At 42.8% G+C, this 13,838-nt stretch overlaps 1 protein-coding gene across 7 annotated transcripts in view; it reads left to right on the forward strand.

The window, feature by feature from the left end:
* The first annotated feature begins 2,774 nt into the window (after nucleotides 1–2,774).
* Nucleotides 2,775–13,838, forward strand: part of ABI1 (abl interactor 1) — a 32,436-nt gene continuing 21,372 nt past the window's right edge. For 4 of the 7 annotated variants that reach the window (XM_053466934.1, XM_053466939.1, XM_053466937.1 and 1 more), the window contains exon 1: nucleotides 2,775–2,958. In XM_053466934.1, the coding sequence (XP_053322909.1) occupies nucleotides 2,842–2,958 (117 nt within the window). In that variant the 5' untranslated portion in view covers nucleotides 2,775–2,841. The remainder of the gene's footprint in view (nucleotides 2,959–13,838) is intronic. The other 3 variants (XM_053466936.1, XM_053466938.1, XM_053466941.1) reach the window with 1 other exon arrangement.

Raw genomic sequence — 13,838 nt, forward strand, 5'->3', positions numbered from 1 at the left:
TATACTAAAGAGACAAAACAGGAATGATACTCTATTGCATTATAATGCTCAACATTAATTATATACAATGTTTGAAGAAAGATACAATAAGTGCTCTAGAAAGCTTGCACTCTAATTCAATTACCTGATATCCTCGTCACTCTAATTAGTTATCTTTATCACAGCTTGTGTTCTCCTAAACCTCTGTTTAATCTCTGTCTCTGACTGCCGTGCCTCACATTGTTAAATGATTACATATTGTTTTCTCCTCATCCCGAGACTATTACATTTGGAGAGTTATCTGGTATCTATCTACATAATATTATTATTTTATTAATAATAATTTACAGTAATGCATGACATAATAATGGACTAAAAGAAGCAAAAGGTGAGGTAAGCCCTGCTCGCATGACATCACTACACAGCTGTTGTGTTTAAAGGGGCAGTGATCCTGATTTGTTTTCAGTTTGCTGCAAGCAGATAAACGAGCGGCACCTCGGCAAGAATACTCACCCCCCCATTTTTTCCCCCAGTTTTATTTAAGCCATTTCCTGCTCTTTCTATACACATTATTCTAACTTATTGTGACTTTTAGGGCTGTAAGACTCTGTGCCGAACTCATACCCAGCAAACGTTCTGAGCTGGATTTGGAGATGGATGATCCTAATAGGGCAATCTCACCCTCGCAAAATGTCCCAAAGGCGGCCACCACTTCGGAGCCGTTTTCATAGTGAATGCCTGGGACCCTCAGATTCAGGCACCACAGGCTCTGTCATTTTACGTGTATCTATCTATATCTACATGCAGTGAAGTATCCTGGCACAGGTCCTGCGAGGCGGCAGTCCCCCTGCTGCTAAACCGGAGCCCACTTAGGTGATCAGGCCCCAGGTGTGCTGATCCTCAGGGGGTCAGTTACATGGGAGATCTCTGATCTGCGGGGCGGGTGGGATATTATCCAAGGAGAAAGTTTCTACTTTAAATAATAAATTGATGAAAGTAAGAATCCCAGGATCTAAACATTATAATTTTAACACGGCTCAGCGTGTATATTTAATTGCACTTCTTGTCCATGACAGTAACACCAGACCTTTTACACCATTATGGAGGTGCAGTCATCCAAATAATGGACTCATTAGACTTAACAAATGAAATAACTGCATCACCAGATGTATTTTACAGGGTGCTGCTGTTTTTTGAGACTCTTCTATCCTCTTCCGCTGATTATTATCGGGTGGATCAATGACACAAGCCAGCGACTTCATGCACGCTGGTCGCCCGATCATTTAATGTGATTGTGGGATGGCGAGTAATTCACAGACGCTGTATCTTTAGATAATATAATCAGGTTGGGAATAACGCAGAGAATCGGACAGGAAAAGCACATCTTGTTAAAGGGATACGCCAGCCCTCGTAAAGCACTTTAATGCATTTAGTAACTGAATGTGACCTTTACATTTTGCAGGCCCCCCCCATACATTTGGTCTTTTTCCTTGACCTCAACTCCTTGGCTGTCATTTCTAGCACTAACTCGCACAAGAGACCACTGCGCCATGACCACACACTCCATGAGTAACGTACGGCTGTACATCCAGCTGCCGGCCGCAATGACGTCATCAGATGGCCACCGCCAGTCTGGCCCTGCGTGTGCCCAAATGAAACTTCTGATCTTAAGGCCTTATCTATAAAGATTAGTTCTGGGAACAGTTTGATCCAATCACCATGGAAACCTGATATGGGAGAATTGCCGTTCAATTGCTTACGATATTGTATATTTATTGTTGGTAATTTGAACCCCCCGCTATATTTTTCACTCCTAACTTCCACCCACCCGTCCATTTCCATCCAAATAATGTAGAATCTCTTAAACAGAGCAGTTTACAGTCACTGAGGACCCTGACACCCCACTAAAGAAGTTAGGGGTGAGCAGGTGTGTCTTGGAGAGTGTATGTATGAGCGTAAGTGCGTATGTTATTATTATTAATATCTTTGATTTATATAGCACCAACAATTTACGCAGCGCTTAATACGATACATATATTCAAGGGGTCTGACAAGACAAGAATTGACAGACTAAGACAAACCGATTAGGTGGAGAGAGCCCTGCTCGCCTAGTGTAAGTGTGTGTATGTGTGGTAGTGCATATGTTGGTTACCGGGTGGGGGCACAGGGCCACTCGGCTATACCTGTCCCTCGGGCCAGAAGGTAAAGGGCTTACCTGAGGTATAAGCTGCAACCTGCAGCTGCCCTCCGCCTCTGATTACTTCCATTGATTGGCAATGGCAGGGAAGCTCTCCCTTTGGAAACAATGGGAGATCTTTCCACGCATGCTCAGTGGAGTTGGCTGTGTTTGGCATGGTAACCAGCTGGGGTTAGAGAAAGGAGCAAATGCATATGGGGGTCTCTGCAGAATGCATCCATGCATTTGCAAAGGGGGGGGTCACCACTAAAATTTAAAGGGACCACACAGCTATCGTATCTGCATTACACATGCTCGCTGGGGTGTTCCTTTCAGGTATTGGTAGTCCGAACAATATGCTAATTATCAGTTTAAAGAAAGAAGAAATAGTAAAAGAGAACATTGGATAATGTAAGCAGGCACATATAGAACTGTTTTATTTCATGCATGAAGTGACGCGAGAAACACAGCTCGGTCAGTTTTATTTGAAACAGCAAAGTCAATGCAGCGCTGAAACTACAACCCCCGACATGCTCTGCGCGTCCGCCCCCTACCGTTACAGCTATCAGTGGGTGGGGCTTCTCTGAAAGCGAGGCTGGGAATCCCAGAATTCCAGTCGGGCGGGGTGGGTCCGGAGCCAGCTGTCTGTTCTAGGCTTACGAGGAAGAGATGCACAGGGGTGCAAGATGGCAGAGCTGCAGATGTTACTAGAGGAGGAAATCCCCGCTGGCAAGCGAGCTCTGATCGAGAGCTACCAGAACCTCACCCGGGTGGCAGAATACTGCGAGAGCAACTACGTCCAGGTGAGGGGCCCGGGGACCCCACAGCATTTACTGCCGCTTTCTGTCACTGTGCTGGGTAATGGCTATGAGCATTGGAGGTCCGCATACCATACAGGAAGTCCGGGATGCCGGCCCTCTGGACTTCTGCCCTTATCTTCATTTCACGTCTATGCGATCGCTCCAAAAATCATTTTTTTTCTGGGGCACTTAAAGGGTTTTATTGCTCCCCTTAACCCTTTATTCGCCGTTCCGTAGTGAAGGGTGGTGGGTGTTCCCCAGATCCGCCCAGAGGGTGCGTCCTTTTTTGTTTAATTATGAGTCATATCGCACGAATCTCCCCAGAGTGCCGTAACTCCTGCCTGTCCGGGCGGCCGGGGCTCTCCGCCGCTGCATGGATTATATGTTAGCAAGTGCTTCATTCCCCTGGGTGTCAGTGTGATGGATGTGATGTATGTATGTGGGGGATGTGATGTGTGTCATGCATGCATGTGGATGTGATGTGTGTACACTGTATCATGTAAAGCAGACATGATTATTACTGTGCTTTGTGTCCCAGACTATGGCTGTCTAGACAGCAGAGAGGAGCCCCTGATTAGGTTATTTTGTGTTTTGCTTTTGATTATTTAGGTGACTGTGAGGGGTTATAACAGAAGATTCCGGGATGGTATCTTTACTGGTTAACTGACGTATAACAGATTGGAAGCCTTTGAGTCTGTCTAGGTCTCTGTCTAAGTTATCTGAAGGAGAAGGTAAGATACCTGAAGAAGAGACCCAGGTAGCCTCCAAAGCTTGCAATCTATTATGCTTCAGTTAGCCGATAACGTCCTCTTTACCCACGTAGGTTTGTCTTTGTGCAGCCGGCAGTCCTCGCTGCGCCGTCCTCTGCTTGTAGAATACTCGGCCGTGATGTTCTGTAATGTGAATAAAGTCTCATGATGTCAGCTTGGTGAGAGAGGGTTTGTCGCTACACTTTAGGGCGATTTGATGAGTGTTTAGCCGCTTCTGCCGTACCTGCTGCTTAAAGGGACAGCGTGCTCTCCCTGACAGCCCTACTGAGGACTAATACATAGTCAGATACTATGAGAGATCAAAGCAGCCAATCGGTGGCAGGAAAGCTCTCCAATTTAAATAAAAGGGAGCACTTACGGGGCGTGCGTACCCCCTGCCAGCGCATCGGCAAGAAGTATGTCACATGGATGTCCGCTACACCCCCCCATGTGTTTGCTTAAGGGGTACCTCGTAATTTAAAGGTTATTCTCGGTTATTACATGCATTAAAATAATTTTTGGGAAGCTTTTTTTTTCTCCCCGTGTTTAATGGTGACTTATTTTTTTGCATTGCACCGTTGCGGTGCGTTTATCCGATACTTTGCTGGAACACGAGTGCAGAAATATCTAGCGTGTGTTGGCAGTACTGCCCTTTTATAAAATAGTTTCTTTCCCTTCTTTAAATGATTGTGTTCATTCCGCACCCTTGTGGTTACTAAAGAGTGACCACAGTCCTACCTAGTAGCTGCTTTCCTGTTTAAAGAGCTGCTGTAGCCATCATATGCACTACAGTTTCGGTGTCCCCCTTGAAAATGCATGGGGGGATTCTGCGGTTCCCCCCCGTGCTGTTCAGAGCCCCGTATGCATGCGTGGAAAGTCCACCCGTTGATTCCGATAGGAGGTCTTTACTTCCACTGATTTGCTCCTTCAAGCAGGTCTATAAACCCCGTTTATATATTCTGATGCAATGTACACATTACCAGCGTTTACCCCCAAAAGAGCCCTGTCTGTTAAACCACATATGAGAGGATCTAGTGCGAGCTTGAAAACCTCAGCGTGTCCCACCCATTGGTGGTTCCTTTCGTAGAGCGCCATACGGAGTGAGATCACAATCTTTGGCGTGTAATCTGTACAGAGCGTGTAATGTGACTCATGGGTCCCTGTAATATGTGACCTCACGAGTCCAAGACTGAGAAGAAAGAACGTTGTGTGTTTTGGGGGTCATTAGTAATACTCGGCCAACCTCCAGTCTACAAAAATAAAAATCTAATAAATATATTTCCCACAACTCGCTGGCCTTCAGAGGAATGGTTTATCAGCAGAACATAAGTCTCCTTTGATGTAAAATCATTGGAATCAGGATATTATTTCTGCTTTGTAATATTATTATATTTTATAAACATGGCGGTATATCCTCCTAAACAGCCTTGGGACACCTCAGCCTACTGCATGCTGGATATCGTCTGGATGTCCTCAGAATCTTCTGGGCTTCGTCTGTGTTTTTTGTTGATATCCCTCAATAACCAATTATTTTCTGCTTAATGTTTGATGAAGAATATTAATACTGTGCCCACATTATCCGCAACTTATGAAATCAGCCATTCTGAAGAAGGTCTCCAGGGGTGGGTTTGGGCTTGCACGGCACCTGGAGACCACCTTACACCTTCCCATCTTATAAACTGTGCTGTTCAGTGTTCCACCTCTAAGATTCCAGGGGGTTTATTCACTAAACTGTTTAACCGAGGCGTTATACATTTTATCATTCTGCTCAGTAAACTATAGGTTATGAAGGACTTACAGTGGCAATGTTCTCCTGCAAGAAGGACTACGTTGGCCCTGCACGATGCATGGTTCCTTCAGTTTGAATGCCAACATTTAACTTTTTGTGTTGTACGGCCATCTTGGCTCTTCAGGATAATCTTGACTTTTCATTATTTTCAGTGAACTCTTTAATTAAACCACAACTCGTCTACACATGGCTGTTTGTGTAACATTACTGTGTTCGGTGTTTGTTGAGGAGCCCGTCTACCTTCCCTTGAGCGATACGCCCTTTGTCATTCATAACATGTGGTTTAAATAGAATTTTGCTTTTCTCCACTTAGCGCGTCTGTTTATCCCCCTTTGATCTCTAACATGCTCCACTTTCATGTCCTGTGTTGTTCTTCTTTGTCATACGAGAAACTTTGCAGAATAACTTCTCCTTGTTTTGGTTGGTAGGGGGTCCATCTGCCCCACATTCTAGCTGGCCTGAGTTAGTCATATCTGGAGTCCTTCATGACTCAAGCCCTGCAGCTATCAGCATGTCCGGACCTCTTTCACGATTTGGGTGGATTGTAGGGAAACCGTCTCCACTACATAATTCCTTCATTCTGGATATTTTTCCGCCCCGTGAATGCAGCTGGTACATGTTTTACTGGGAGCTTTTGGTTCTGATGGTTTTTGTTCTGGACCTCGTGCTCTCCGGTTTCTTTTCTGGATCGCCAACTTGCAACCCGGGCTCTCTCTACCTAATCGATTTGTCTTAATCTGCCTGTTTTAGTTTGGTCAGACCTTGTAAATGTAGGGACTGTAAGAAGCGCCATGTACATTGTTGGCGCTATATAAATAGATAACAATGGTATTGTAGTGTAGGCATGAGTTTTGTTTCGGAATTGATGGTCTTAATGACCGGTACGCCTAAATTCTGCCACCAATTCCTGAAACAACCATAGCTGGGTCATACGGATATCACAAATCATGTTTAAACCCGTGGTCTCGTTCTCCTTTCAGCATGGAGGAGATGCACATATAGAAAACATGGCCGCATGGGTGCGTGTTCTGGAAGTGAACTTGAAGCCATTGTAGTAGTGTATAAATAACCTTTTTATTTACCTCCTGACAATCTTAATCGTAAATGATGTTGTTGTGCAGCGGGATGGGTAGAACCGCATCTTCAGAAGCACTTTATGACCGTTTCCGTTTCTCCGTGACGCTGTAATGTAAACTGTGTTAATGTAAGCAATGTGTTGGCAGAAAAACAGGAAGGAGCTCTTGAAAGTCCCGCGCCGGCTGCCGGTGCCGTGATAACAGATGCAGGCACCCAACTGCATCCTGTTCTTATTAATCCACCCTTATTTAGTCGAGCCCTTCTATCGGGGTCTTCACATAGGGCGCTACATCTCGGCACAATGACATTATCTATACAACTGTTTATTACCGTATTTGCTCGATTATAAGACGACCCCGATTATAAGACGACTCCCCAAAATCAAAATATTAATTTAGGAAAAAAACAAAAAGCCTGAATATAAGACGACCCTATAGGAAAAAAAGTTTTACCAGTAAATATTAATTCATGTAAATATATTTTTTAAATTTCCTTTTATTTGCCAACCTGCCCCCCCCCCAGTTATGCCACTCTGCCCCCAGAAATACTTTATACCCCCCCTATTTGCCACTCTGCCCCATGATATGCCTTATACCCCTATATGCCACTCTGGCATATAGGGGGTTAAAAGGCATATCATGGGGCTGAGTGGCATATAGGGGGTTAAAATGCATTTCTGGAGGTATATATGCATATCATGGGGCTGAGTGGCATATAGGGGGTTAAAATGCATTTCTGGAGGTCCAGAAATGCATTTTAACCCCCTATATGCCACTCAGCCCCATGATATGCCTTTTAACCCAGCATGTACTGGCTGCCTTGGCTTGATAGGAGTGTGATTGCTGCTAACAGCAATCACACTCCTATCAAGCCAAGGCAGCCAGTACATGCTGGAACCTGGGGATGATAGTAGTGGGATTACAGCCTCCCTATGCCATGCTACAACCCCCACCCCCCTTACACATCCATGCTATCACACACAAACACACATTCACAAACATTTAAATACTCATTCATTCCATTAATCACACATACTTCACACATTAATCACACATACTTACCCAAAAACCCTCCCCCACCCCCTTACCTGAACTGCAGATCTCTCACTCGAAGACTTCTGCAGGGGACTGGCTGTACCAGCAACTTCTCTGGCCCCGCCCCCAGAGGAGGGAGGGGGAGATAGAGTTCTGTGAGGAAGCTACAAGCTTCCTGTCCTCCTGCTTCTAACGGAAGAGACGCTGCTCGCGACCGGTAAGCAGCATGGCCCCAGCCATTTTTTTGGGGTCTGATTAGAAGACGACCCCGATTATAAGACGAGGGGTATTTTTCAGAGCATTTGCTCTGGAAAAAACCTCGTCTTATAATCGAGCAAATACGGTATTTCTCAATGGGATCGGGTAGATTGGGCAGCTGAAGGGATCTGTCCATAAATGTATGGTAGATAAGGTGACTATTGTATAATATTAATAATAAACTAATAATAAACTATTGTATAATATATACATACATATATACATACACTACCCATTAAGTTTGGGGTCACTTATCGGTTTTCATGGAAAATTAGGACATTTCTAGCTGTAACATAACTGCAAAAGGGGTTTTCTAACCATCAATTAGCGTTTTAAACTTAAACTTGGTTCATCGAACGCAACGTGCCAATGGAACACAGGAGTGATGGGAGTGATAAAGGGCCATTGGAACACAGGCATGATGGGAGTGATAAAGGGCCATTGGAACACAGGCATGATGGGAGTGATAAAGGGCCATTGGAACACAGGAGTGATGGGAGTGATAAAGGGCCATTGGAACACAGGCGTGATGGGAGTGATAAAGGGCCTCTGTACGGCTATGAAGAGATTCCATTACAAATCAACATCCACCACCCTCTCAGTAAGCATATGTTGGTTCTTTGTTAATGTACGGTAACAAAAGACTGTTAGACTGTCCAACTTCTTTGCAGCTAGTGTTCCGATAGGGCTTTGATGCGTGTTCCTGTCCGTTTCCTTGTGTGACCCTGCGTATGAATGCCATCGATGTGATATTAGCTGCCAGTTGGGTTTGTAGCGACTTCTCTCATGCTGTCTGCGGGAAAGCAAACACAAACCCAGACAGCTTAATCTCCCGTGTTACAGGCGGTTATGATAAACGCCCCACGTTTGGAGGGGATCACGATACAAAACACTGCAGGCTCTATTTAACCCTTTCACGACTACCAAATATAGGGACAGGGCAGCTTACTTTGATGAAAGGGGATATGAAACCCTTTTTGTGTCTGTGGGTTGCAAGTAAAATAAACATCTGGAGCCCCCTTTAACTTTTTTTTTTTTTTTTTTTTTTTTTTTTTTTTTAGCACCCAAAATCTGATCTGAAGTATCAGACCTACAAAAAGAGACTCTGCAGCAAAGCTGGAAGCATGGTCATATCACCATAGCAACCAATGCCATGTTCCAATCAGCAGGCTTTGCACTAGTGTGTGTGTGTGTGTATATATATATATATATCTATCTATATATATATATATATAATTTTTTTTTATCTGTAACATTACTACCTTTGTTGATTTTGATGAGCAATCAGGTTTTGTGTAGAATGTCTTACAGTTAGCTGGCACTCCGTGATGGTGCCCTACTTTGTGACTTTATGGTATGGTCCAGTTCTGGTCATCAGTCGCTCTTGCTGGAACACCCTACTTCCTTGGGACTAAATCAGGAGAATACCGTCATGGAAGCTGGAGATGGTCTGCTGTGACTTGTACCTCTGCCATGGGGTGTGTCGGTTACAAGGACACAGCTGTTATGATGGTTTTATAAATGTATTTTCTAAAGTTGGGGATGACATCCAAGATATTATTGGTGTTCCAGGTGTTATGGACCGACTGTCCTTTTCAGAAGAATTTTTGGGATTGCGGGATAGTTACTTTTGGACCCCACTTTGTAGAAATGTCTGCCATCTTATCTCCAGAAGGAAATTGACATGTTGGAGAGAGTTGGGGGCTGCAAAGATGGGAAATGGGTTGCAGGATACAACTTATCAGGTAATACTAAAGGATCGTTATGTGTGTAGGGTGGAGGAGAGAAGACAGACGGATGCGGTAGAAACATTTAACTACAAAGTACAGGAGGAAAGCTTATTTCAAAGGAGGAGAAATGCTAGAACAAGAGGTCATAATCTAACGCTATAAGATCAGAGGCTAAGATGTAATGTAAGGAAGTTCTGCTTTTACAAAGAGGGTGGTAGCTAAATGGAAAAGTCTCCCAGCAGATGTGGTGGTGGCTAATATAGAGAATTTAAACATGCGTGTTTAGTTATCCCAACTCTGGGACAAGACCAAGTACCGATTGGGGTTTGAGTGCTTACATCAGGGAAGATGGGCCGACTAGATGGTCCGAATGGTTCTTATCTGCCATGAAATTCTATGTTTCCGTAGTGGTTGTGTTTCCACCATGTATAAAAACACTTTAGCTCCGGGAGATTTGAGGAATATTTCAAGGAATAACCAAAAAATCTGGTGCAGAACTTTTTTTTGGTGTTCTAATATAATATGAGGAATCATTGCCCTTTATAGAGACCCTGGCGGTCTTCCTGCTTCCCCGCATCAATTAATACCTTGTCCTTCTCCACAATGAAGCATTAACACTCCGCGGAGGTGGATATGAAAATGATATTGATCTGAGGCTTTCAGTGCCATGGTATTGATGGAACAAGTTACGTTTCTAGCTTGGATTTCATTAACTATTTCACTTCTGTTCAATGTAATGCTTTTTTTTCTAGCCTTGTGTTTGCTGATTATTTATTATTATGATTATAATATTTTCTTAAATATTTTTATGCTAAATTCAAAGAATAGGAGGCTGCGTTTGAGCTTTAAAAGGTTGAATTGTACAACTTGCTGTAAATATTTCTTCTTTTTGTGCCGGTAATAAATGTCCGTCTAAATGCCATAGTTGAGTTACAAGCTTTTTGTTCAAAATTAACCTGCATTACGTGCAACTTTATGTACCCAGTACCTCCGAACGCACAAAGGAAAGTAAGAAGTGGGGTTGCGATTCTTTATATTGATGGTGGGCAGCAAAGGGGAATTGTAAATCAGATATATTTGAGACAAGCGACCTCTTATTGAATGCTGATTAAAGAACAAGTCACTGACATTCTTGGATGGCTCGTCAAACAGAGAGCACCGTCTAACGGACGTTCTTGAACATTTACAATATTTCAAAGCCATTTTTTTTTTTTTACATTATATGTGATGTAAAGAAGTTTTAATTTACCTAGAGGATGGTAGATAAATGGAACGGCCTCCCATCAATGGTAATGCAAATATAGTGAAGGAATTTAAACGTGGGATAGACCTAAAGCTATCCTGAAGCTAAGATGAGACGCTGAATAAGGTCTGGGCAGCGTACCCGGGAACGTCCAGGAGCCCTCCCGTGTAAATGCATATGGAGGAGACCCTGCGGATTTCATCCATGCTTTAGCTTTAGACACCTTGAAAATTTAAAGGGACCCCTGTCTTTCATGGCATTAAAGTGTGGATAATGGCAAGAGTGTCCCTTTAAAAACCTCTAACATGCTGGTAAATATTATGACATGACATGAAGTCTGAGAATATCATATTATCAGACTTCATGGAGATGAGTATAATGCATGGTGTGTCTGCTGAACTGGTAATATTTCATCTTCTATGGCTTCTATCCACTTTAGAAAGCATTTCAACATTTTATTTATATTTTTAGAAACTGTATTACCGCATATTATGCTCCCTGGCTGGAAGAAGCTAAGGATTTTTGTATATTTTTACATCCTTCCCGCTTTATTATTATTATTACTAAAAATGGAAATTCTTACTAGAAAATCCAGCATGATGGAAATGGCCAAAATAAAAATACAGATTTTTTTTTTTTTTGGCTGCGTTCCCTTGTTTAATTCATAATTAGAATCATGGTGAATTGTAAGAGGAGTTGATAGACTTTATTTATTGTTATGGAGTATGTGACGGCTTAATCCTATATTTTGCCGTTCCATACAGTGAATTCCTACTGAGTTACCCCCTTCTGATGGTAACGGGTTCCAGCAGGCGAGGTCAGGACAGGAAAAGTAACTAATATTTTTTTTTACTAATGGAACTACAGTTAAGCCTCCCTTTTTTTTAATTTTTCACACACACACACACACACACACACACACACACACACACACACACACACATATATAAACACTTTTTTTCAGCCTTCATGCTGAATTCAAAGAACAGGGAATTGGATTCCAGTTTTGAATTATCTTTACAATTTTACTGGTGTCTTTCTTTATTTAGAATGTGGACGATTGTAGTGGTTTTGTGTTTTCTTTATCAGTGGCTTCCAGAGGGACCTGGAAGTGTCGAGTGAGCGTATATAAACTGTACGTTCTAAGTACTTGTTGGCTCAGCTGTTGACGGAGGGGGTGGGTGAGAGGAAAAGGGAGTATGATTTGTGCTGGTTTATTGAACCACTGCTTTGGGGTAAAGGCTGTGGCTTCCTTCCTGCTGGGACTGTGACTTGTAATACCTGTTTTACAAACTGGTTTAGTAACACGGCGTCCAGAGTCCTAACATCGTACAAATAATATGTCGGTGGTCTGTTTAATGCTCTATAACTGTCCATGGTTACATGGGTGCCGTTGTCACCTTTTGTGCGTCGCTGATGCTTCCTCCTTTAATTTTGTAATTTTGTTTACTGTGATTAGCGGGGGGGATGTGAAGAGATTACAGTAAAACTTAAATTGCAGCAATGCGTTCCTCATCTATGGTTCCTGACATGTAACAAATTTGACCTTTCTGAGCCAAGACCGGAATCTGCTTTTTTTAAACTGGAAATTCAGTGGTTTCATTTAGATGTCTTCACGCGGTGGCTTCCTCCTGGAGACCTTGCATCTCCTACACAGAGGACTTCAGTAACTTGTGTTTCTATTGGTCAGCCTTATTTTGGCTAGAGTAGAGAGGTCATTGGCTCGAAGCCCAACTCAGGGATTATTCCAGGGGCTTTGAGGGCTGTAAACAATTTTGAGAAATCCATGCATAAGAAGAATTAAAGACTCCAAGACACTCAATTTATGTGACTCTCTCCCAGGTATTGTTTTCCTGTTAATAATATTGATTAGTGATAAAACTGGCAGCGGAATTAAGATAATGAGACCTTGGTTGACGTTACTGAGTTGCAACAATAGCAACTTCCTCTTTTCTTTTTGTACAAGGGAAATGACATCGTTTGTTAATGATGCTCAGATACTGTAACTGCCCATTATGAGTCCTTCTTAACATACTTTATTTTTTTATTACCTTTTACTTGTACTAATGATTTAGGTTGAGGCCACATCATTAGATGTTGGCATATGAACATGGAATAGGGTTTGGAAACGAAGAGTGTTGCACTTTGTTAATTTGAGAAGCTTGAAGTTAGTTGATTGGAGAAGTTTGAGAAATCTTTTAAGGGATTATGGCTGTGGTGGACACCACAAAGGGTTCTGGCCTTCCATGAAGTGCAGGAAGGGCACTTTATCCTTACCGGCTCCTACATTTATCTTATTTGACTTGTCGAGAACCTAATTGGCATTGGATGGACTTTCCATACAACATCTGCATTGTGAAAGCAGACTCCATACCAGAAAATGATTGTAGCAAATGTATCTCTCTATTGATTGATTCATCATGAGGAGCTTTATGAAGATGAACTCTGAAGGTTCCAAAGCCACATCAGACGCACAGACACAAGAGGCTGCCCCACCAAACTCTCCAACACCATACTGGTATGAGTAGGCTTTTCTTGCATGGATTCATGTCAGAATTTCTTGCATGGAAACATGGATTCATGTCAGAATAACAAGACCAAACCCACTGCTGTCTAAGAATAACATGAATGGGTATCTAGACTTGGCAGAGAAGCACCTGGATGTGTGGCAGATAAAATATGGTGTGTACATTAAGGGCCTTAAACCAATGGTGTGGCAGTGGTATTGGCATGGGGGTGCATTTCTATCATTAGAGGGACCATGAATTCTTTATCTGAGATACATTTTACAAGCAGGTCAGCATCCAAATGGTTAAGAAAAAGGCAATCACCTACTCAAGGTCCAGACCTAAGCCCCATTGAGATCTTGTGGCAGGACCCGAAATGAGCATTTCATGATTGATAAGGCAGGAAAAACCTTAAATGAAAGCAGATCTGCATGGAGGAGCAGGCTGGGTTTTCTCCTCCATACGGAGAGACTCATCAATCAATACAGAAATTGTT

Source organism: Spea bombifrons, chromosome 5 (assembly GCF_027358695.1).
Source record: "Spea bombifrons isolate aSpeBom1 chromosome 5, aSpeBom1.2.pri, whole genome shotgun sequence".
Classification (NCBI taxonomy): Eukaryota; Metazoa; Chordata; class Amphibia; order Anura; family Pelobatidae; genus Spea; species Spea bombifrons.